Source organism: Notolabrus celidotus, chromosome 12, assembly GCF_009762535.1.
Source record: "Notolabrus celidotus isolate fNotCel1 chromosome 12, fNotCel1.pri, whole genome shotgun sequence".
Classification (NCBI taxonomy): domain Eukaryota; kingdom Metazoa; phylum Chordata; class Actinopteri; order Labriformes; family Labridae; genus Notolabrus; species Notolabrus celidotus.
In genome coordinates, this window is record NC_048283.1 from 32,266,313 (window position 1) to 32,291,657 (window position 25,345).

The following is a 25,345-nucleotide window of genomic DNA, read 5'->3' on the forward strand; positions in this document are numbered from 1 at the left end:
TTAGCAAGTTACAGTGGCAAGGAAAGACTTCCTTTAACAGGCAGAAACCTCCAACAGGACCAGACTCATGTTAAACACACATCTGCCCTGACTGAAGATGAAGATTTCTGGCTTGTCTAGTTGGATTATTATGAAACTGAGAATTATTGACAAAAAAATCTTTAAAAATCAAAAGGTAAGTCTGAGTTATGATTCGTAACTTTGAAGACAAATGTTGAATATTTTTGACATTAATATTGTATTGCATGTTAAATAAGGATAAATTAAACTATACTATAAGGATAAAAAAACAACAACATACCCTTTATTTTGTTTGGGACTTTGTTTTTCTTAACACTGACGTTTGACTTTCCCTCTCACTTTATGCAGAACTTCCCCCTCACATCTCTTCCTCTGTGCTTCCCGTCATGGGGAGGCGTGCCTCATGGTTTAAAAACCACTGCTCTGGGGCATTCAGTGAAAGGCTATTTTAACTTTATTACAAAGTTGGGCTTTTATTGACAAAACCATTGCAGCCTATTAAGTTCAATACCTTTGAAGGCCTTCTCCCACCCCTGGGAGCTACAGATCCCAATAAAGAAAATCATCAAATACAGTATTTCCCCCTTACATTTCTGCACACACTCACCTGTACTGCAGAGCTGATTTCAGCAGCAAAGCCTCCGGTCAATGGTGCCTCATGACTGATGAGCAGACGTCCGGTTTTCACCACCGACTGTAAAACAAAACACACGTTCCCATGGTTTTAAAGGAGTCTTTTTTTTCACCACCTTTGCAGTTTCAAGCAAGAAATCCCTTTTAATGACGTGGTCAGTGTTATCAGCGATACTTACACAGGGCAAGACAGCCTATCAGGGTTTATGATAAAGGGGAGTGGCCCAATAATAATGTTCAGAGGTGAGACTGTAGCTACTAGAGGTGCCATGTTTAGGCTGCACTTGTGCAAAGAGATGGGTCTTACCAAGGAAGATTGGTTTGCACACTGCCTGTTGTGGTATTCTATATCTGGTTACTATTCTCTGGCTACATGTGTGTATGTGTGTGTGTTCGTGTGTGTATTCATGTACAAAATGGTTGCGACAACTGTATGAGCTGCAGAGGGTTGATTTAGGCTGGTATACAGGGCCAGCAGGACAATCATGGACATTAGAGGTCTTGGACTCCCAGGCATTTGCGTTTGGGTTTTCTGTAACCTGACATTACTGCAGGAGGATGCCTCTGCTCCACCCGTTATCTAGCACAGCATAAAACCGATACTATACTATAATCTCATGGACTGGCCGCTGGTCCAGACCAGAGCTATGTCTGTTCTCTGCAACTTCAGCAAAGCGCTCCTCTCCACTACACAGTTTTTGCAGGTCTCTTTTACATCTGTGAGTGGAGTGGAATCCCTTTGCATTGCTTTTCCATGGAATATTAGCACTGAGCTATAAACGCTTAATTTAAACACAGGGGGGTAAATAGCAGATACCTCTCTCTCAAAGCCACAGACCAAGTCAGACAGCTGCCATAACTAAGCCATAAACCAGCTAAAATTAAGCCTCACATGTTCCTATCGTACTATAATGACGCCCGATGTCTTTTTCCTTTTAAACCACATAGTATCAAACACATGGACATTCTGGGGCTGCACGCTGATGCTAAACAAGCAAATGTTTGCATTACTGAGGTCCTGGGTTTTGGCCGTGAGGGCTGAATAACTGTGGCAAACTGTGCCACTATCACACGCTAATGGTGGCTTACTGAATCAGCACTGTCCTTCAGGATACTAGAAGGCTATACCTAGACGCCTCTCCGTGGTGGTGCACATTTGAAGAACTTGGGCTATTTAGAAGCTGGAATGCAAATTTTATTTATCAAACATTCTTTTAGAAAAGCTAAATTCAACACTTAATCCAGCCTACAGCTGACACATATTCAGCAATGCTAATCCAGTTGAGGTGAATGAGTTTAGGGTGCAAAAATCACTGATTATATGACACTTTGTTCAGGAATGTGGAAGTTAATAGCAACACTCGAAGACAATAACAACAGCTGGCAATCTGCACAGTGAGAAGGAATCAAGCGAGGGGTTGAGAGGAGGGCGATGTCTTGATGTGACATGTTGCTGTGAGGTTCGTCTTAGCGTGATGACTCATACAGGTGCGGTGCTGTCCAATCTTCTACCCCGCCCTGATGCTGAACCCATTCCTCATTTTACAAACACACTCCACACAAACATACTCAGGCTGTGTTAACATAACCTCCAATTTGCACTGTGACACAGACATCATCCAATATCCCTGCTGGTCATCTCCCTGCGGGGACGACCATCACAGCATTGGCTGCATGGGGAGTGCATTCCTCAGATGCTTTCGACACAAAAGAAGTCTGCCACTGTTTTTACAATATCGTGGGATAGAATTTCAGAGTCTGGAGCCTGGGGAAAACTTCTGACCCAGTTAATAGTCTCGTCCCAGAACCCTGTAGCGTAAACACAAGTGACAGCCTCTGGCAAAGTGTCCACTGGATGCCATAAACTTGTCCAGTAGGCTATTACAGAAGTAGTGTTGTATGCCAGTGCATAATATGACAGAGTGCTCAAAAGATGGCAAAATGCTGTAATGTCTGGGACAGCCGAGTGGCACTGCATGCACTGGTGATGCCGAAGAGATGAGGTTGTTGTATTCAGTCAGAGAGGGGAAAAGAATCATTGAGTTCAAACCATGACGTTTTTCTCACTGTACTGCTGCTTTAAATATACTGCCACCGTACTTCAGTGAGTTCCTACATGTTAGAATTTTACTATGCTGCACTTGCTATACATAAAATCTATGTCTAGTTAGTGTTCTAAGTGTTTACAGCAGTTTATAGGCCACCATAAAGGGTAGCTGTGACTCTGTGGTAGGTTGTCTCAGTGGTAGGGATGTAAGGATACACTCAACCCACAATTTGATTCGAATCCTGATTTCTGGTTCACTATACGATTCACTCATGATTCTCTAACGATTTTCAAGAAAACTGGATTGAACTCAAAATTTAAATAACTATTTTATTTCAATTCTCAGATATGGACAGTTGGATATATATTTGTTCTCTTATATTTCTTTGTAAACAAAGTAATCCTTTTTCATTTTTAAGGTGTGTTGCAACTCAAATAAAACCACTGCACACTTTTTTCCGCTACACCGTGTGGATTTACTGCAACAGGACAACTGAACAGAATCATATTTTGGACTCAGTGTCCAGTTTTCTCCTTCTTATTGAGAAAAATAATCATTTAAATGTGGTCAGGTGTCAGCCGGGAGCGCAACCGGGTCAGAATCAGTCCGGCGGCGGAGAAAAAAAGCGCTCGTGGAGACCTGTCACTCAGCTGCAGCCCCCAGCTCTGCCAACTACAGAGCATGGGCTACAGCTACAATGCTTTTTATGAAGGTACGGAGCCATATGAGGCTCTCATTAGAAATAGTGCAGTCTTTCTTTGGAATGGTAATCAAGCCAGAATGCGCCTTCAAAAGCTCAGAATATGGTAGATCAGGAAGGTCTACGGGTACCAATCCTACTCTTACCATTATGCCTCTTGCTAAAGACATTTGGCATAATGGTTTCTTCCTCCTGAGTGGGCACCCCCATGGTTCAGTGTCACTCCTGTTCTTTGGTAGAGCCCAAGAGTCCAGGAGAGGTCAGAGAGTCACTTTCTGCACACAACTATTTGTGCTGGAGAACTCATCCACCCTGAAAGACACAGTTTCTTATTGATGGGGTGGCGGCATAGGAACAGGTCTCCTTTTCATTTCTAGACAAGTAGTTTGCTAGTGTTTAAAACCAACACAGTCTGTTTAATGATTTATAAGTTAAATGGTTTTTGTTTTTTTCTTAGTGTCCTTGTTTATCGGTGAAGGCAGATGGCTGTCTAACATGAGTCTGGTTCTGCTCAAGGTTTCTTCTTGTTGTAAGTTTTTCCTTGTTGTTGTAACTTTCTAAATGCTGCAAAGTGCTCTACTCATGGTGGATTAAGATGAGATAATACTGAGTCCTGCCTGTAAGATGGGACTGGTACTTATCCTGTCTTGGTGTTAGGTCTTTGTTAATAATAGAAAATGGAGTATGGTCTAGACCTGCTATGTTTGTAAAGCATCTTTAGATAACATTTGTTGTGATGAGGCGCTTTATAAATAAAGATTGATTGATTTTTGTGTGTCCATACTTAAACGTTGGTTAAAACCAATACAACTGGTAAATAAAAAACAACAGTGTGGTCCTGCTCTAGTAATATGTGTGATAGCATTGGCAATGTCCCAGAATGCAGCATGCTCACACTCCCGTTTATTTAAGGGCAACTCTGATATTTGAGTAAACCAGTCCAGTCTATAGAAATCCACCCAACAGCTGGAGAGACACACAACCACAAATGTCAAACTCATTGTGGGGCTAGAGCTGAAGGCAGGCTATAACCAAATTCATTAGGATTCATCCTCTGAAAACAAATCAATGTCTTGAAAATAGAAGTTGAGTTAGAACAAGATGTGTTAGTTTTGTTGCCTACATGGATGGTTAGAACCTAAAATCCCCAACTTCTTTTCTATAACCCAAATTACTGAGATTTTGTGACACAGTTTAAAAAAGACACTCACACAGAGTCGTTTTTACATCCCTGACTGTGACAGCACACTAAAGCCTACATAGTAATTGTGGCTGTAGCCTTTAACCCAGCAGCTTCCGGTTGCTGGATTGGTTTTCAGGAGACGGTACTGTTCTCTCTCATGAGTGGTTTGACCCTTTTCTCAAATGTCATTCTGTCATCTAATCTGCCCATGACAGCCACCTTTAACTCAGTAAAACTTGGACATGGATCAGGAGCAAAGCAGTTCCTTTAAGGATAGCGGTGAGGGCACAGGAAGTTAATCAGACTCTACAGGGAGATGACCAGTTACACGTATCCAAGGAGAGAAATTATATGATGTTTCAGTGTAACCTCAGGAGGACAGGCGTGCAGGTGGATGTCTCCGTAACGCTTTCACACCGTGAACTCGTGCCTGATGAGTTTATTACTGACCCGCTGTGAATAAAACCGCCCCCCTCTTTCCAAAATTAGAGCTGTGAGAAGAGGTTGTAGAGAGTAAAGGGCAGACGAAGCACCACTTTAAGGTAGAAGGAGAGAGAGGAAAAGGGTTGACTGTGCGAAAAAGGACACTAGTGGCAAAACAAAAAAGAGGAGACAAGACATTTTAGGTGGTGAGGCTAGACAGGCCTTGGATGTGGATTTAGTTTGAAATAGATTCAGTTCTGCTAGGGAGAGCTCTGTCAGAGGGAGTTCTATCACCTTAAAACAATGAGCGCACAGTGATGGGTTATAGCTACGGATGAAAACACTGAGATTTGGAAATCATGAAGTGGAGAACTTGTCTGTGACGTGCAACTTCAATAAATAGAGAAACTGTTGTGTATTGTCACAATCTATTCACTCTGTGGGTTTCCTATTTTTCATTTGATTTTCACATTCGAGTTGCTCAGCGTTCCTCTGCTTCACAGCCCCACTTTCTTCAATTTTATCAAGTCAAGCATCAATTTGAAATGTTTCCTGACACCGTTGGGCATCTGAGAAAAAAATCAACAATCTCAGAGTAAGTCAGGATATTAATTAGTCAACTTGTCATTTACTACTTAAAGCTGCTGTTGGTAAGAAGGGTTTAAAAAACATTACTTTTTTCTGCTGGGTTTGGAGAAAAGGTCATAATACCCATCGGTACTAAGTAATTTGAGATTATGGTGAAATCTCTGTGTTCTCCAATGCCTTTGTATCGAGCAATGTTATTATTCCCCTAGTTCCCGTTATCACGGACCAATCAGAGCTACTCCCCAACCCTCTGTCGCCCTGATTGGCTGGGAAGCCATTACTTCCTCATTGAACTCGCACAACAATCTTTTGTGGGTGGGGTTACAGGAGCAGAGAGGGGAGGGGGAGGTGAATGATAGGAAATCTGGTGGGAAGGGGTAGTGTTGACTTTCAAAATCTATCTCTGAACTGATGTTTATATCACGACTACCAACAGCAGCTTTAATTTTTTCCCAGACAATAATTACATGACAAAACACGGATACACCCCAGGGCTGTGCTCCATTTAAGTGCCAGCTAGGACACCGTGGCATCACCTCAATGCCACCAGTTTCATTCCAGTGGAGGGTGGACATGTGCCAAGGTAAATCTCAGAAGATACGGTTGTAATTACTCCATGCAGCATTTAAATTAGAGATGAGATGTCAGAATCTTCATTTCTGATGAACGTTAGAGATTTAATGATTGTACCATGTTCCTAAAAGCTGGGATACTCTTCTGTGATACATCCCCCTCCCTGCCTCAGCCGTGCTGAGTGAAAATTAGGCTCCTGTTGGTGGCTGCTGCTGGTGGTAGTTTGGCTAGGCAACAGCTCTGGTGGCTGCAGCTTTACTGCTCATTGTGCAGCAGGGCTGTCATTAGACGCCGAAGTCGTTCCACTGGCTGCAACAGAAATGTCATGTTTACCACCATTCCCATACACACCCAAACCTAATGAGCAGCATGAAGCTGGTCCTCCTGCGTTCACCCCATTCCTCACAACTTTAATCCCTCTCTCCCCCACGAGGCTCCTTCCATCCTGACTCCATCCTGCGGTTTCTCATGCTTGTAAATCAGTATTCTCATCGCTTCTCCATCCCTGAAATCTTCCATTTTTCCTCCTTCGCCGTCATGAAGACTGAGCTCTCGGTCGCAGCGCTTCCCACTATGCGGCCTCACTACTCAGTGGCTGGCGGCCAATGACCTGGCGTGGCCTCAGAGGCTAAGGTCAGGGCTGTCACTCTCCCATGGCATATAAATTTGGATGCACACAGCTATATCTGCACTAGATGTAGTGCACATGGAACACCCACATGTGCATGAACACACACTGACTGATTTACATTTTCTGACACAAACAGAGAGTTAGGTTTGCTGCTGATGCTGCTGCAATATTTTGGCATTTACGTGTCCAATAGAAAAAGGAGACACCTGCAAATAAGAAGAACTAATTTAGAAAAGCAATCACGTATCAAATAAGTATACACTTATCACTCAGCATTAACTCCCTCTGAATGGACAGCTTATAGAGAGGTAATTAAAATAGACCATACTTGAAGCTAAACTAGGCTGTGGTCTGACGGCTGCAGAATCACAAACTGTGCCTTCAAACTTTTCAAAACAAATCTTTCCAGAGTAAGTTGCCAACACTTGTTTGTCAGATCTGTATTTTTATGCAGCTGAATTGGCAGAGATTATTCAAAATAGAGGTGATGACAAAAATCTAAATCTGCTGTTCCTTTATATGCACACACACACAAACACTAAACTGTAAGAAACTCCCCACTCTATATTATGCCTCCTCTCTCCTCAGGCTATCCATCAAAACGCGACAGGAAGGGAAAGTTCAATTCAGTGCCGCCACCGAGGAGTCGTCCTTGCCGCTGGATCCGCTGGCTTCACTCCCTTCTGCCGACCCTGTAATTGCGCGGCCACCGCAGGGTCCTAACTCATGCGCCACCATGTGATCTTTGTGACAAATGAGAGCTGAGACAAGGCTCAACTACTCGCTGGGGCCTTTAAAGTGGCAGTCTGCGATTAGCGGAGAGGGGTGAGTGCTGGGCGAACCGGAGGCCTTGTTAAATCGCAGCACTGAGAAGGAGGCAGGCAGGCAGGGGGGGAGGAAACACAAACATTCACTCATTCTGCCGGTGCCATACAATCACTCGCTCTCTCTCACGACAGAGAGAGAGAGGGAAAGTGAGAACCAGAAGGGAGAGCGAGAGAGAGTGAAAAGGGAGAAAGTGTAGAACAGCCTCGGTGCTGGGCGGAGAGCCAAGCCATCCTCCACAGCAGCCAGGACGCCAGAGGAGACCTCAGACAGAAATAACTCCAAACATCCCATAAAGACCCATTAAAACCAATTCATCTCAATTACTCCCTGACACACACACACACTCACACACACACACAACCTTTCTGCCCTGCAACCACACAGTACCGCCACATGTGCATCAGTGTGTACAAACAGACCCACAACTACTACTGTACACACTCCGACCTGATGACAGCTCTTTGTGAACTTCCCACAGCGTGTATGAGCACACAGAGGTAGTAAAAATCAATCAATCACTTTTAATGGCTCCATAAAACTGTGTGTAACATGACAAAGGGGTAGGCTTCTGTGAATGTAACGTCCAGACTATATGTGGTAAGGAGGACTTTTACTCAGCAGGATAACTTGTGTAAAGTCAAATGATATAGAATTTAAAGTTAATGGTGTGAAATTTTAGACTAGGTGCTGTCAAAATGTTAAACGCTCAAAGTAAGTCACTGGGGAGGTACAGTCAAAATCAGCAGTGACCTTTTACGGTGAGGAACCTGACTTGTGTCTTATTACGACTGAAAATAAAACCACATGAGATTGACAGAGCAACATAAACATATGCTTGAAACATAGACTGTATAATAAATGGACGTAGTATCCGTGATGTCACCCATCTGTTTCTGAATATTGGAAACACTGAACTCAACCTAACGTTGTACGAGCTAGTGAGGTAAAGAGGCAGGCCTAGGGATGTAAGGATATATTGCAAGACAGTAAAAAATCGATATAAATAAGGGTGGATTAAAATCCATTCAACATAATTTGTAGCTGATATTATATTTAAACAGTAGAAGGCGCTATCTGTATTATACGCTGCTTGTTCAACATCATGAAGTCTCTTGTGCTGCTCTCTCGTCACTCGCTGAGTGGAGGTGTTTTAAGTTTAATGCATGTTTCAGAATCAGCTGACTGAAGGTGTTGCTCACAGTGGAGACGCTCAGCTGGGGGCTGCAGCTGAGTGACAGGTCTCCATGAGCGCTTTTTTCTCCGCCGCCAGACTGATTCTGACCCGGTTGCACTTCCGGCTGACACCTGACCACGTTCACATGCTTATTTTTCTAAGTAAGAAGGAGAAAACTGGACACTGAGTCTGAAATCTGATTCTGTTCAGTTGTCCTGTTGCAGTAAATCCACATGTTGTAGTCTGAGTCTTCACTCTATGACCATGAGTCCACAGAGATTATTTATAAGCCTGCTCCTCACGTTGATATTCAGCGTGTTAACATTTTGAACACATTAATATGATCTGTAGCTGTTTAATACTGTCAGTAATATACACTGTGTCGGGAAGGAACATTTGATTCAGGGGAAAAAAAATTGACATAATTGATCGTTAACATTTCTAAAGATCAATCACAGAAAATACTTGAAATTTTCATCCCTAATTTTAAGAGATTTACCTTATTTGTTTTAATATTTAATATTTTCATTTCGGAATTGTTCAAATTACATTTCTCTATTATTCTGAAATTTTCCAACAAGGTATTTTTGTACGGTGATTTTAGTTTTTTGCAAGTTGCTGAAAAAAAGTGTGCAGTGGTTTAATTTGAGTTACAACACACCTTAAAAATGAAAAAGGATGACTTTGTTCACAGAGAAATATAAGAGAACAAAATATATATCCAACTGTCCATATCTGAGAATTGAAATAAAATAATAGTTATTTAAATTTTGAGTTCAATCCAGTTTTCTTGAAAATCGTTAGAGAATCGGAAAAAAAATCAGGATTCGAATTGAATAGTGGTTTGAGTGTATCCTTACATCCCTAACATGAACACATCATTGACCACGCCACCGGGAGCAATTGGGGGTTCAGTGTGTTGGAAGAACACTGCAGCATGTGACTGCAGGAGCTGGGAACGAACCACCAACCTGCTGATGTATAGGCAACCAACTCTACCCACTGACCCACAGCCGCCCAAGTACATACTAACATATAGATATATTTCAGTCTCTTTTATTAACTGACTACATCCACCAAGTCTAGAGTTGCATTTTTCCATGACTGAATGAACTGTTGACTATATATGTTTGTTTTTTTTTGTTTTGAGTAAACGATGACACTCAAAAAATATCTCATGGGCAAACCAATTATTGGCTTTATTTTCTAAGTTATATTAGCAGTACTGCTGGGCACATTTCCATTATGATGACAAGTCCTCTTCATATTGTACAACTTGTATGTCAAGCAAACAGTATTGGAGGGAACATAAATGTTACTACATTCAAATATGAGTTGAACTCTCCTTGTGCATACATGCCTCCAACAGAAACGCCTCTTACTTACACAACACTGACAAAGTGTCACACTATGTGAAAAATACTTCATTTCATTGTGTTGACGATTTATGGAAATAAAGACAACAGCAATAATGAAGAACATCGACTCTGCAACATGTGGTGCATTACAGCTGTAGTAACATCACAAGACATGACCAGAATTTCATTAAAGTCACCACAAGATGCAAAACAATATGAAGAAGCTCTGAAGAAGAGAACTAACACAACCCCCCTGCTGCAGCACTTCACAAAGCTCCACCACAGGAAGCTTGTTTAATGTGTCCCAGTACCCGCGACATTCCAACAGCAGCACACGGGCGACTGCAGCTGGCTCCTATCATAAAGTGCAAAGGGAAATTTGGAGAAGAATTCCTCTGGTGGATAAGTCAGAGTGACGGTCACTCACCAGGAAGCATAACTTGATGTGACAATTTGGTTATTAGAGTTTCTGTTGTGGGTAAAAATCAGAGGGTGTATATATGTGTTAATCATTTCCAGAAGCTGAAGGGCAAAAAAGTGATCCTTTATCCTGACAGTGTGCCTACAGTCACTAATGTTTGTAGTGATTCACTTCAATGCCTGTTTCTCTGAGTTTTGACAGTCTGTGCCCTCACCACAGCTGGATCCATGAGAACAGAAAGAGTGAAATCACTGTTGACAATATATTTTCATGTTTGAGAGTGTTAGCAAAATACTGCAAGCTTCAGCTTCACCACATTCAATGTGCAGGGGGTTGCTGCGAACTTGTGTGATGAAATAACATGAATAAAATTAACATCTGAAGGAAATCAGTGCCAGACTTAGTAGCTAGCGAACTAGCTGTGCAAGTGGAAAATACAAATAAATCAATTATGCAATTGTTGTCTCCATGTTGTTGTGGTCATTAATTGTCTTGTAGAAACGAAGAGGTCTATACTTAGGAGCGAGTTCAATGTATCCCAGACATCCCTTCCTGATCCAGGTTCTCTTAACCTGCCAAAGGGGATCGGGCTAACTATCACGCGAAGCTGCTTATCAACACGATGAGTCTAACTAGAGTTAACCTGAGCGTGTTCAAAGGAATGGGGTAGAGTAAGCAACCAATCATGACCAACATGGACAGTCTGCAGTCAGCACATATTTTTCAAACTCAGAGCACTGATATTAGAAAAATGTGCAGATGTTAAACACATAATCCAGACTAACATCAACACAGCTGTGTTTGAAACATGAAGGAAGAACTGGCAGATAAGACAAAAACACTAAGTGAATTCGTAAATTCAACTTATTTCCCATCATTATTGCGCAATAGATCTGATTATAAGACCTTCTGTTTATTCCCTGACAGTGATCTCTCTCTCTGATTTAGTCTTGTGTCGTGTGACAGTTTTAGACTGGATACTCCAGCTGCCTTTAGACTCTGTTTAAATATGATGTAAAAGGAAGAACTGTCATCAGCAGGCTAGTTTTCATGGTAAAATCATACAGGTCTTGCCCGTCTCTCTCCCCTCAAGATCAGTTAACAGATATGGAGTGATGGAGTGAGCTGATTGGTCAGTGGGCGGAGTTTTCTACAAACTGATCTTTTATTATGATTATACCATAAACTGCCCCAGAGCAGGTTAGGAGTTCACCATAAGTAACCACACTATAAAGAAGGATTTTTGTGGGTAGTAAATATAATCCATACAAATTGTCTAAATGATATTAAAAACATTAAAAGGTGACATATCACGCTTTTTTCATCAATATATATTGGTCTAAGAGGTCCCCAAAACATGTCTTTAAAGTTTATGCTCAAAAAAACACTTTGAAATCAGATTTTGGTCTGCCTGAAAAGCCCTCTTCTTCAGTCCTCCTCAGAACACTCTGTTTTCCCTCTGACCACGCCCCCTCAGGAAGTGGATGTGCCTCGGCTGTCCAGCACGTTGATCTAATGTTTACATGTTGGCTGAATATACACGGCTGCTCAGAGATCGCGTTACTTCAACCCTCTGAATCTGATCCAGAATCTGAACCTGACGGAGAGGCGCCTGTAGCAGGACCTTTCTGAAGGATTAGTCACAGATTTAGTGTTTCTTGTTGTTTTATTTATCAGTATGTCGACGTGTGTCTTGGTACACAGCTATGAACATGTAGCTATGTGGCTATGCTAACTAGCGCTAGCACTTATCCATGATAAATAAAAATCATCCACTAGATCTTCAAATCTGCAGACGTGGGGAGTAAAACCGACCTCTACCAGAAAGGCAGCGGGACCTTTTCTGAAGGATTGGTCACAGATTCTGTGTTTCTTGTTGTTTTATTTGTCAGTATGTCGACGTGTGTCTTGGTACACAGCTACAGCTACAGCTATGAACATGTAACTATGTGGCTATGCTAACTAGCACTAGCGCTTATCCATGACAAATAAAAATCATCCACTAGATCTTCAAATCTGCAGACGTGGGGAGTAAAACCAACCTCTGCCAGAAAGGCAGCGGGACCTTTTCTGAAGGATTGGTCACAGATTCTGTGTTTCTTGTTTTATTTGTCAGTATGTTGACGTGTGTCTTGGTACACTGCTACAGCTACGACATGTAGCTATGTAGCTATGCTAACTAGCACTAAATCATAATAGTCATCAACTTATTTTTAAGTTGTGAAATGTATTAAAAAAATATGAGTAGCTTTTACCTAAATAATTGTAGTATTTCATCATAGTATAACATAGGTAGTCTTCACTTGGTAACACTAGGTAAAATTTACACTAGTGCAAACTGTAACCTCAATTTTAGAGTAGAATCTATAGGTTGTTTTTTATAGTGCATGGTGATCTACCCGAGTAAAAAATTAACCACCTTCATAAAACAGGAAATCCAGAGTTAACCCTGAAGTTACCTCCATAACTGCAAATCCTGTTTGGTAGTATACCCCTCTGGTGTGGCTCAGTCAGACCACCATCACCAGTGTTTACAGTACACCTGAATGTATCAACTTACTCAGAGGTTAATGAACTCTAATGAACTCTTTCAGCCTCTTTAGTATAAATAACATCAGTGCTGGCCGGACTGTGAGTAATCTAATTAAAATATGTTTGAAAGGTATTTTCAAAATAATCCAGGAAAAAAAAACACATTAATAAATGTGTTATCTGTTAATCTTAAGATCTGATGTCAGTACAAAAACATTCAAACTTCAGATATATATTTTTCTTTGTTGAACTTTCTGGTTTTGTTTCAGCTTACATAACCGACTTCATGATTCATGACTTACTTTTACAAGGACCTGGCGAGTCCTGGGGTGACAGATTATCTGGTGGTGGTGTGTGTTATGTCTGAGAAGACCTCTTGGATGTCTCTGTGCCCTGGTGACTTCAAACGCCGCGCCTTTTCCACTCCTTTCCAGTCTGCTATCGGCCTACAGGCAGACCTCGATGATCTCAATCTGCCCACACCTCTGGCCAAGTGGAAAACTGGCGACCTGGCCCAAATAAGCTCCAACCAATCCAGGCTCTTATGCTTTTAGGGGCTTATTACATAACAGAAAACTGTCACTGCTATCATTATTAGTGTGATTATTGTATGGTAATAAAATCATGTTGAGCCTATTTCTAAGCATCTATCAGAGCTGGGGGATTCCATCATTTTCAATGTGGTTACCGTGGATCTGGCTACATTTCTCCAGTGAGTGACACCAGGAAGAATTTGAGAAATCTCCACTGCCTAGCTGTGGAATTTTAGGGCTAGCTACTGCCAGGAGGAAGACTGGAAAATAAGTCAGTAGCAGAAAGTCGAGCAGGGGGTGGGAGGGTTGGACAGGACACAGAGGCGGGACTACTATACATTAACAAAACACACACATTGAATCTATTTATATAACTCAAGTGCAAGTTCAGGGCTCTTCTTTCTGCAGTTTTGCATTACACCATACTTTCACCAGCAACACCGAGAGAGAGAGAGAGAGAGACAGAGAGAAAGACACGCTGGACACATCACCAAAAAGCAACCATGAGTAATTTTCCACTGATTCAGCTGCAGCACGACATGACTGACTTATGACACACACACACACGCACACGCGCACACACACACACACACACACACACACACACACACACACACACACACACACACACACACACACACACCCGCAAAGACAAATGTAAGGCACCCCGTCTCCCTTAATTCCCCCTCAATAGATTCCAATCTTCATCCATCTCTCCTTTGCCCCACATGTTTTCTTTCTTTTCTAAGGCTCAGTCCGCAGACTGCAGTGTTAACATTGTAATTATAGACCTGGGCTACAATAATAAGAAAGTGGGGATTGGGGTCCAAACCTCTGGCCACTTTCTTCCTGTGCCATTTTCTTCTTCTTTTATTGTTTCCAGTGTGTGTGTGTGTGTGTGTGTGCGTGCGTGTGTGTGTGTTTGCGTGCGCGTAACGGCAGGCCAAAGATATTAGGATTGATGTGGTGGGCCAGTGAGCAGATACTGGCTGAGACCCTTCATTTGAAAGGGAAACACAAGCATGAGCCCGGTCCGTCTGCGTGCTAATTGCCAGCAGGCTGCCTGCCTGCCTCATCCCTGGCCTAGCTCCAGACCGCAGATCCAGATAAAGGCTGAGTCTGCTCAACACTGCGCTGGTGGGTGTTGAATCTTCTCAGGTCTCGCTAAGGCAGCGGCCAAAACAGAGGCCTCACAATCCCTCTGACTGTGGAGGTTTTAGGCAGGAGGTGTCAGAAAAGGAACAGTTTTTCCTAAAAAAAACAACAAAAGTATATTTAAGCGCTCAAGAATTTCTAATTTCAATCCAGTTTGGAATCTCCTCTCAGTTGACAAAAAAAGGATTGAATGTACAACCAGTTCATCCAAGGCTTTACATCTGCTTTTCTCTTACGCCCAGCATCTGGTGTGTTTTTGCTAGGAACCACTATCCTTTAAACGGAGGAGATAATTATCCAGCCCATTGCCAGTGCTACAGATTAATGCTGCTCTCAATGTGTCTTTCAATTGGTGAATTTTCAAGCATTTGACATGCTAACAGATCACTTAGAGAACTGCTGTTAGACGCTTTGATATAATAGCCAAATGCTAATGGTACCCTGAGATCCTAGACAGGCACAGGCCCAGGTATCAGGACACGTAATGCCTGTCTTTTGCACTGCTTTGCATATTTTGCACAGAATAACTGTACGTTTTGATCACTTTGCATTACATTAGACAGATAACGAGAATGTCTTCAGAATTGCCAGACTAAGAACACAAAAACAAATGGGTATATGTTAAAAAAAGCATGAGTCAATCAAATCAATGATGGGCTATTGAACTATGGAAGCATATGTGTACCAAAATAAAATGAAAAAGCTAATTTGAAAATTAAATTGCATTAACAGAATGCTTTTTGATTTTCTAAATATATGTGCATTATTTGATTTAAATAAAATTAATATTCAATAATCATATTTGCATTTTAATTTTCATCTTCAACAATGCTAATTATCTCACACAATTAAAATGTAAAAGACAATGACATTTGCTTTTTCATTTTCAAAAAATGCCCCTCCTACATTATTATCATAATTCAAATTAAAAAGCAAAAATTAAAATGCATTCACAGAAATGCTTTTTAATTTTCAGAGTGAAAATTTTTTTTTTACTCAAAAATAAAATGAAAAGGCAATCCTTCCGTTCACTTTTCTGCACCGTGCACATTGTGATTTCATTTTGGAGTTGGTTTGAATATTGTGACAGAATTAGCGGGGCAGATTTGAAAACGAAAAAGCAATGTCCTTTCCGTCTTCATTTCAATTGTGTTACAAAATGTGCAAGATTGAACATGAGAGGTGAAATGAAAAAGGAAGGATTCTGTGAATGCATTTTAATTTTCGAATTTTCTTTTTAATTTGAATTATGATAATGATTTAGAAGGGGCTTTTTTTGAAAATTAAAAAGAAAATGTCTTTTACTTTTTAATTGTGTGAGATAATTAGCATTGTTTCTGATGAAAATTAAAATGCAAGCTTTTATGTACAAATGTGCGGCGGGGCTGTGTGGGTGGGCACAGGCTGGGGTGCCCGCACACACGTGTGCCCCAGAAACGTACATGTAACATATTATTTGTGTTATTTATTTCTGTCTATCAACACATGACCTATATATTTTATTTTGCTTTGAATCTGGTTACTTGCCTATCAAGTAAATCCTTTATTTTCATTGTTTTTGAGACCCTAGGGAAGGGGGAAAAAAAAGGGAGCACTGCACTGGAGATGGACGATGAAAGGAGGGACAGATATGGACACTGGCAGTCTGAACTGATTGAAAATTATATGTCATGATGATTGAGAATGATGTAAAACTGTTGGAGTCTGTCTGAAGGTGGTGCTCTGAAAATAAAAAATAAAAAAATAAATAAAATTAAAATGCAAATAGGCTTATTGAATATTAATTTTATTTATGAGTCAAATAATGCGCACATTTAGAAAATTAAAAAGCATTTCTGTTAATGCAATTTAATTTTCAAATTTGCCTTTTCATTTCATTTTGGTACATATATGCTTCCATAATGAACTACTCACTGACGTAGCTTGACTGTGTGTAGGTAAAGAGCATATCTGCATACTGAAAAAAACAGACTATGACCTTTTTAACATCACACCATCACAGTGGTGTCTTGAAATACTCCTTGGAGACATTTATACTTGGCCATAAAAAAAAATCCGGCTGTGATTTGATCTGTCCAGGACACATTCAGGTAGGAAAGAGTAAATGGGATCTTTGTCTACCAGATCCCCAAAGTCCCATCACAGCAGCTCGAGTACCTCTTCATGAACACCAAACGTGATGTTCCAAGTACTTTGGCTTGAATGGATTTAAAGTCAGACACCATCTTATGCCAATTCTGAATTTTTCATATAAGAATTTGGAACTGTGGAACTTAGGTTTAAGCTCTTCCCTTTTGTTCCTCCACAATAAGTTTGGACGCGTTGACATTGGGGCTGCTAAGACTTCAAATGGATTAAAATGTGAACATTTGTATTTTGAGAGGTATTAATAGGAATGCTCTCTGCAGTTAACAAGTCAAGTTGGTGGTTTTATTAGTCAATGTAAAAAATAGAGAAAATCACCCTATATTATAAATTTAGTATTGATGCCAAAATAGAAATGTGTACACCAATCAGCCATATCAATAAGACCTACTTCCTAATGTTGCGTAAGGCTGTTTTGGCCCTGACCTGATGAGACATGTACACCACTAGAACTGTGAAGGTGTGCTGTGCTGGCGCCAAATGTTAGCAGCATGCCTCTCATGTCTGTAAGTTGTGAGGTGGGGCCTCCATGGATCAGACTTGGTTGTCTAGCACAGGGGTTCCCAAACTTTTCAGACCGCGACCCCCAAAATAAAGGTGCCAAAGTGATGTGACCCCCACTGTCCCTCAAAGTGATTTAATGTGGCTTCATTTAGCTGGTCTGCAGAAAATTAGCTTACCTATATGAGCATGTGTCTGTGTTTCCTGTGCTGTTATGAATTAACCTGCTGCTACTGATGCTTTTGATAATTAACTGTTCACTAACACTAAACTTCGGAGTCATCTGGTAAAAAGAAAGGCAGAAAACTCATTACATTTTTTATGTTCAATGTTTTATTTCAAGTTCAGCTACTATTTTTGTCAATACTTTTTACTATAATGGGTAAATGTACTATTTTTAGATAATTAAAAAAAACATCTCATGACACCCCATTTGTGTTTCGCGACCCCCCATGGGATCACGACTCACATTTTGGGAACCCCGGTCTAGCACATCACACAGATCCTTGATTGGATTGAAATCTAGACCACTGGGGGTCCGTAAAGTCCTTGAATTTATTGAGATCCTTCAGGCATTCCTCCATTGCTCTTTGGCCGAGTTCTGGTGCTCAAATGCTGCTTTTGGCAGTGGACAGGGGTAAGCAACGGCCCCCTGACAGGTCTACGGCTAAGCAAACCCATATGCAACCAACTATGATGCACTGTGTATTCTCAGAAGTGTTAACTTTTTTGCAATGAGAACTCCCTTAGCTCTTTTGTTCAGTTGGACCAAACAGCAACAAGTCTTTGCTCTCCATGTACATCGATGAGCCTTTACAGCCAATGATCTGGTCACCAGCTTCCTTTCCTTGGACCACTTTTGGTAGATACTGTCCACTGCAGAACAGATACACCTCACAGGAGCTGCAGTTTTGGAGATGCCCCCACCCAGTTGTCTAGCCATCTCAATTTGGTCCTTGTTAAAGTTGCTCACATCCTCAGGCACATCGGCTTCAAGGACACAATGCTCACTTGCTGCCCTACATACCCCACCCTCTGACGGGTGCCATTGTAATAAGAAGATTAAAGCTATTCACTTCACCTGTCAGTGGCCATAATGGTATAACTGAGCAGTATTTTTCAAGTCAACTGAAAGACAAAAAAATTTTCCATGTAAGGCAGATGTGGCAAACGCTCAGAGGTAACACTGGTTGGGAACCACTGGTGTACAAATTCACAAGCCTCTTATTGGACCAGTTACATCTGCAACTGAAGAAGCGTGATTTATATTTTTGTATTGCATCCACATTGTGGCTAAAATGTACTGCTTTTGATAGAGACTGTCTTATGTTGTATTATACTCTTCAAAGTGTTTGACTGACTTGATTTTTTTAAGGAATTACCAATAAGTTATCAGAAACTCATGAGGTTACAATTTCAGTGCTGCTGGTTTACTCACTCTGCTAACAGTCAGTACCATTGCTACTGTAACAGAAAGTTTTAAAGCCAGTTTTTACCACAGCCCTGCTCACATCTGAAAGTGGAAACAAGCCCTGCTAGATAATATCACAGGAGCAGGAAGCAGGTCATCATCTGGAGGACACCTGTTGGAAGCTATGATTTGTTGTTCTATATCATCTTAACTATGACAAGTCTGAAGCTCGTCTTTCTTTTTGGGAAATGAAGTAAAGAGAATGGGTCATAATTTTCATGTACCTTCGTTGAATTTCGTGGAAATGCAGAGCTTGTTAGAAGCTGCAGCTGGATCTAAGATGAGAAGAGATGTTGCCAGATCCATAAGCTACCATATGCAACAGGAATACTAGGATGAGGTAAGCGTGCTCTGCAGAAGCAGACTTGTTTCAACAAATTTCCAAGCAGCCGCTCAAAAAGCTGGCTTTTTTGGATGTGTTCCAGACATTTTCATAACTCAACATGATTGTAGCTGAAACACTAGGATAATGAGGCTGCTCTCTGCGAGAGATGTCAAAGCAGGCTTCTTAATTGGTGCCATAAGGAAAGCATCCAGTCCTCGTAAAATGTTAATGTGTCGCTTTGCTCTGGCTTCTGCACAACTCAAAATTTGAAGAAGTCTGTTGATTTCTTCCACCAAGCATCTACAAAAAAAAAAAAAAGGCTTGAAGTTATGGAATTGTTAATAAGCTGACATCATTTACTCTGTAGCTGAGCTCAGGGTCTCCTGTGAATGGAGCAGAACTCTTGATGTTTATTATGAGGTTATTAAAAGCACTACTGCCAGATGTGGCAGATCAGCCCTGTCTTACTGGGGAAATGTAAAAACCTTTGGCAGATTCTTGCCTCAAGGAAAAATGATCAACAAATTGAAAGCTCATTTTACCACAATAATCCTGACACTCCAAAATTTCAAAATCAGATCAAATTTTCCAAAACATGTTCAGGGAAGGAGGAGCGGGCCTGAGGGTAAAGCTCAGTGCATGGTTATCCATTGTTTGGTTTTTCAACTGGAATCATCAGCCAGAAGCAGTCTTTGGTCATGAATACTAAACTTAGGGTTGAGGCCTCAATATGTAAAGAAAAGAAACTGTTGGAGGGTCTGTTTTTAATCATAATCAAGAGACTGTTTCCATCAAAGTCAGCCAGGATCAGTTCTGCATAAATACAGACGATTAAATGTTTTTTAACTCTCATCCTTTTAATGATTATGTTCCAGATTATCGTGTGGCTGTAATTTTTTCCATCACTCACTTGTGCACTGCTCTGCTAAAGTCTCTTTATGGCAACTGCAAATGACAGATCATTTACTCTGTATAATTACTGTAGGTGGCATTTAGAACAATAACCACCACAGCTGTCAAGACCAGAACTACACGTTGGACTTGACACTGAGCAGAAAACACTGCTGGCTCCCTCGGGCCGTCTGCTTTAATGTCTTCTTCCACCTCAGTGGAAGACAAACAAACATATCTGAGTGTCCTGTGTCCTGCCTGACTGACTGCCGCCTGCTTCCGTAAGCTGTGTTTACCTGGTGTCTTTTGGCTGTGGACACACATTACAGTTTGAAACCATTAAAAGAGAGTAGGAGGTGCAAACAGAGCCTTGATAAGGAGGTCATATCTGTGCAGTGAGTCAACATACACAAGAGCACTCAGAACATGAAGACACTACCACCTGCATCACTTCCAAGAAACAGAACAGATGCTGCGGCACAATCTCTTTTAGCCCCCCCACCACCCTCCCCTACATCTCCTCCTCCTCCTATATCAACAGTCTATCTAACACAGCCTGTGTCCTGCCTCGGTCATTTATTTTCATGCTGGAAGATACTCGTGCACTTGAGCAGTGCTTGTCCTTAACTGACTCCTCCTGCATGTGTTTTTTGGAGGGTTGAACAGGTTCAGCCAAATTAGTTGCATCACCAAAAGGGCTGGGATCCAGGCATCACAGAGACTTCAGAGGGACAAGAGACATTATCAAGGGAAGACAATGTGCTGAAGAAAAACTTTTACCAGGCCCACCAGGGACCCAAAAGCCATCCCACGTCCATGGATAGGAGCATGAAGTTGGTTTGGTTCGGTCTGGTTGAACGAATCAAGATGTCCTGATATCAAAAATGTCTTTCCATTTGGAAAGATTTTTAATAGCCTTTCTCACGATGTAAAATACTGCTTTGACATGTCATATTCTGACAGTTTTGAACAATAGCTGAAGCCACAGGGAGGCAGCTGTTGTTAAAAACATTAAACTCTGTAAGGCTTAATAAACTCTGGATTGGTCATAAGGACTTTTTGGATTGCTGATGTTACCGGTATTTTAAAACAGAGAACAGATCCAGTGTTTGAGGATTTCACCACAGCAGCAAAGGTCTACATGTGTCACAAATATCAAAATTTACAAGCTGTCTTAATGCTGCCAGAGGAGGTATTCTGGTAAACAAGCCATTACCGCTGGGCCATTATGTGGATAGTAGAGGCAAACAAATTCAATCTAATCATTGCTCTACCTCATAAAAGGACCAAATGAGAACTTTGTACATCCCCCCCTTCAAGCCCATGGGGTTCAAGCCCTCATAAGGCAGATCTTGGAGATGGGTTATGACGTTTATAGGAGCAGATGGGACTCTCTTGCTAGCACAGACCTGCAATGAAGACATGCCTTAACGTAGCTACTCCCCCGTGCTTGAAATGAGCAAAAAATCTGCAGGGTGAGTCAAAAATAGTATACGAGTGAGAGAGGCAGAAGTTATATGAAGACGAAAAGAGAGAATGACAGACAAGAGCTTTGTGCCCGGTGAGTAACTAAGAGATACCAACACAACAGAGGCTGTGAAAACACACACTCCTCACAGTGATAGCGTCTTGGCCGGGCACAACGTGTGGAGTTACCTTTTAGAGTTATTAGGGATGTAAGGTTCACCCTTTGCATACATCAATCAGAGGAAGAAGGAAGAACACTGGGCTTCTGACTCTTTTATGTAAGGCAGTGCACAGTAAGAAAGACATTAAATGTTCTTGTATCTTTACAACTTTAAACCGTATTAACAAAACTCTGCTATAAAACTTTGATCAGGAGGGATTAATGCTGTCACTTTTAATTAGAAATTGGAATGACCAATGAATTTAATTAAAGTTATACATGCCAAGCAGACGGTTTCAGACAGCTGCAAAACCTCGACTGACTGCTACACTCATCCTCACAACTTTCAGAACCCGATTAAAAAGGTTATGTTGCCATCAAGTGATTTGTTCATATGTATTTAATATATTTTTGTAGTTTAAAAAGTGACTATCCAAGGGTGTATTAAGGCTGAACAGGTCATTCTTTACACAAAAGTTCTCATGACATGATTTATATTCACTCAGGGGTAAGCATAAGCACATGGACTGTGGAGTCGCCCTGTGTGTGTGTGTGTGTGCGTGTGCGTGTGCGTGTGTGTGTGTCGTGGATACTACATGGTTTAAAACCGATGTCTGTTTCACAGATCGGCCTTGATGAGCCACTCTGATTTGTCACTGGCAGGATTCAGAATCTGGAAAAGTTGAGAATGAGGCTGAATCAGCAGCTATGGGCTAATAGAATAATGGGAGTGTAGTTTCTTTTTTTACTGCCGACTGGCAATGTCAAAGCCAAGTCAAGCAAGCAAATGTGGATTCATGTACGCGCGGATAGAAATATCAGCTAACTGGGCATCTGATGGTGAATAAAAGCCATCAAACAACAGGGGGTAGAGCAGACTAGTTAAAGAGGAGTCTAAACAGCTCCTTTGCAGTGTGTGCTTCTGGAATGAGCTTCTTACAAACTATATCTCCACATGTGCTCTGACCATTGCACAACTTCCCACAGCATATCATCAAAGCCGTTGGTCTGGCAGAGGTAAACCAGCCATTTTGTTTATCCCTTAAAGATCAACTGTTACATTTACTGGACCGCTCTCGGCAGCAGGATAAAACAAAATACACTTTTTCTCTACATTCACAGCAATTTCCGCCTATGATACCCTTTGTCAGAGAGACTGTTGAATAAATTTAGATCCAAGTATAGCTGGTGGCAGCCAGAATGAATCCCTCAGGAAACAGAGGGATGGCACATTCTGCTGCCTTAATGATCGCTCATGCTTAAATACATATCATTCTCCATTTATTTTAAATACACAGGCTCAAAAACAACATGCAGGCTGCATATAAATGTGCAAGCCACATAACACACACTCTCACACACACACACGTGTACACATCCTCGTCTGAAAGGTACGCGAGGCGAATGTGACTCACAGGAAAATTTTAATTGGCTGCCAGCAGCCGGATGTGTGTCTGCGGCCTATCTCTCCGTCTGCACACTCACCGCATCTGACGACCAGTTAATAAGAGGTACAAAAGGCCAGCTTTACTGAGATGTGTGCTTGCCGGAAAAGCTGGACACCAGGTGTACAATCTTTTGAATTAAGAAGTTGACACAGGGTCTGGGTTACTCCCTCTCTGGGGCTAGGAATAGCACTGGTCCAAAAAAAAAATTTATTCATCAAAGATGAGACGCTTCACAAAAAGAGTCCACCGTATCTCTATTGTTTATTTACTGAGCCAAAAACATGTCAGCTATGTTGAGGTTTTCATAGGACACCAGGTGTCTGGACTATGCAGTGAAGAAAATATTAATCATTGGAGATTTAAATTTGAGCTCATGTGATTGGTCAGTTCACTGATTAATCATTCTGCATACATTTTGGTCATTCTGAAGTATTTGACATTCACAATGACTAAGAGTGTTTATAGAGGACATTATGAGGACACCTTTCAACCTTTTGGATAAAGACATGTAATGAAATATTATAATTTTGTGTTACTTCTACTGTTAATTCTGTACTCCTTCAGATTGTAGTGCCAGCTGCTCCTGTCATGTTCTGGATGAGGCTACCCACCATTGGTTCATAAAAATTAACGACAGATGAATTTGTCATTTGCTTCTTTTTGCTTCATTGCTTCTGGCCCTATAAACTGATTCTCTATTTAAACTGGTGTTTATAAAATGATTGTGTTAAGCGGTGAGTTAGCAGTTTATGTCCAACAGTCAACTGCTCCCATCAGCTTCCTCTACAAAGCTCAGAGTAAAAACCTACAGTAGGTACAAAAGTCACTAAACTGTTTTCGTACTGTCTCTTTAAATCTGAAAAAATGTCTTGTTGAATCTCAAACTTGTCCCTTAAACTGGTTCTGTATCAGTTTGTGATGAATGTGATGACTGAACCATTAAGATGTCATGCCCGCCCACAAGCTGTTCAGCATCAAACAGTAAGGGTACAGTTCTGAGGGGTTAATGAGGACACAAAAGACCATGTTTCTCATTAGAAGCTTTTTTGTTAATCCACCGCTTCACTCAGCCTTAACCTCCAGGGTCTATCTTGTTGTTCTCAGATTGACACTCAATGTACAACCCCAATTACATAAGAGCTGAGAATTTGATAGTTTGCAAGTCATATTTAATAGAAAATAGTGGAAGAACCTACAAAATGATGACATTGAAAAATGTCATTGTTTACCATCGAGTTGTATCACCTCTTCTTTTAAAGGTGGCATATCACGCTTTTTTCATCAATATATATTGGTCTAAGAGGTCCCCAAAACATGTCTTTAAAGTTTGTGCTCAAAAAAACCCTTTGAGATCAGGTTTTGGCATGCCTGAAAAGTCCTCTTCTTCAGCCCTCCTCAGAACACTCTGTTTTCTCTCTGACCACGCCCCCTCAGGAAGTGGATGTGCCTCGGCTGTGCAGCACGTTGATCTAATGTTTACATGTTGGCTGAATATACACGGCTGCTCAGAGATCGCGTTACTTCAACCCTCTGAATCTGATCCAGAATCTGATCCTGACGGAGAGGCGCCTGTAGCAGGACCTTTCTGAAGGATTGTTCACAGATTTAGTGTTTCTTGTTGTTTTATTTATCAGTATGTCGACATGTGTCTTGGTGCACAGCTACGAACATGTAGCTATGTGGCTATGCTAACTAGCGCTAGCACTTATCCATGACAAATAAAAAATCATCCACTAGATCTTCAAATCTGCAGACGTGGGGAGTCAAACCGACCTTTGTGTTTATTAAGACAGCCTACAACTAGCATGCCTCCCTCCTAAGCTCCTTGTTAGCATACATTTGTGCAGGTAATGAAAAACGGAGGGGGGATTCAGTATTATTTAATACAGTCTATGGGCTGAACAAGCTCAGAGCTCTGACTCCGTGACAGACCGGATATTGTTGTTACGTAACAAAAACACTGAAGTCTGAAACGGCTCGTTTCACACACATTTACAGAAAGGTGGAGAAATCAGAACAGGGGCAGAATGGATTTTTTTCATTCTCTGGGGGTTTGTAGACATGCCAGGGACACATATTTCAGGTAGAGAACCATTAAAAAGTCCATTTTGCATGATATGTCACCTTTAACCAGAA

General features: G+C 41.3%; 1 protein-coding gene across 2 annotated transcripts in view; it reads right to left on the minus strand.

Annotated features, from left to right (window-relative positions):
* Positions 1–25,345, minus strand: part of bckdhb (branched chain keto acid dehydrogenase E1 subunit beta) — a 90,938-nt gene that overhangs the window by 16,120 nt on the left and 49,473 nt on the right. For both annotated transcript variants that reach the window (XM_034698359.1, XM_034698358.1), the window contains exon 9: positions 629–715. In XM_034698359.1, the coding sequence (XP_034554250.1) occupies positions 629–715 (87 nt within the window). The remainder of the gene's footprint in view (positions 1–628; positions 716–25,345) is intronic.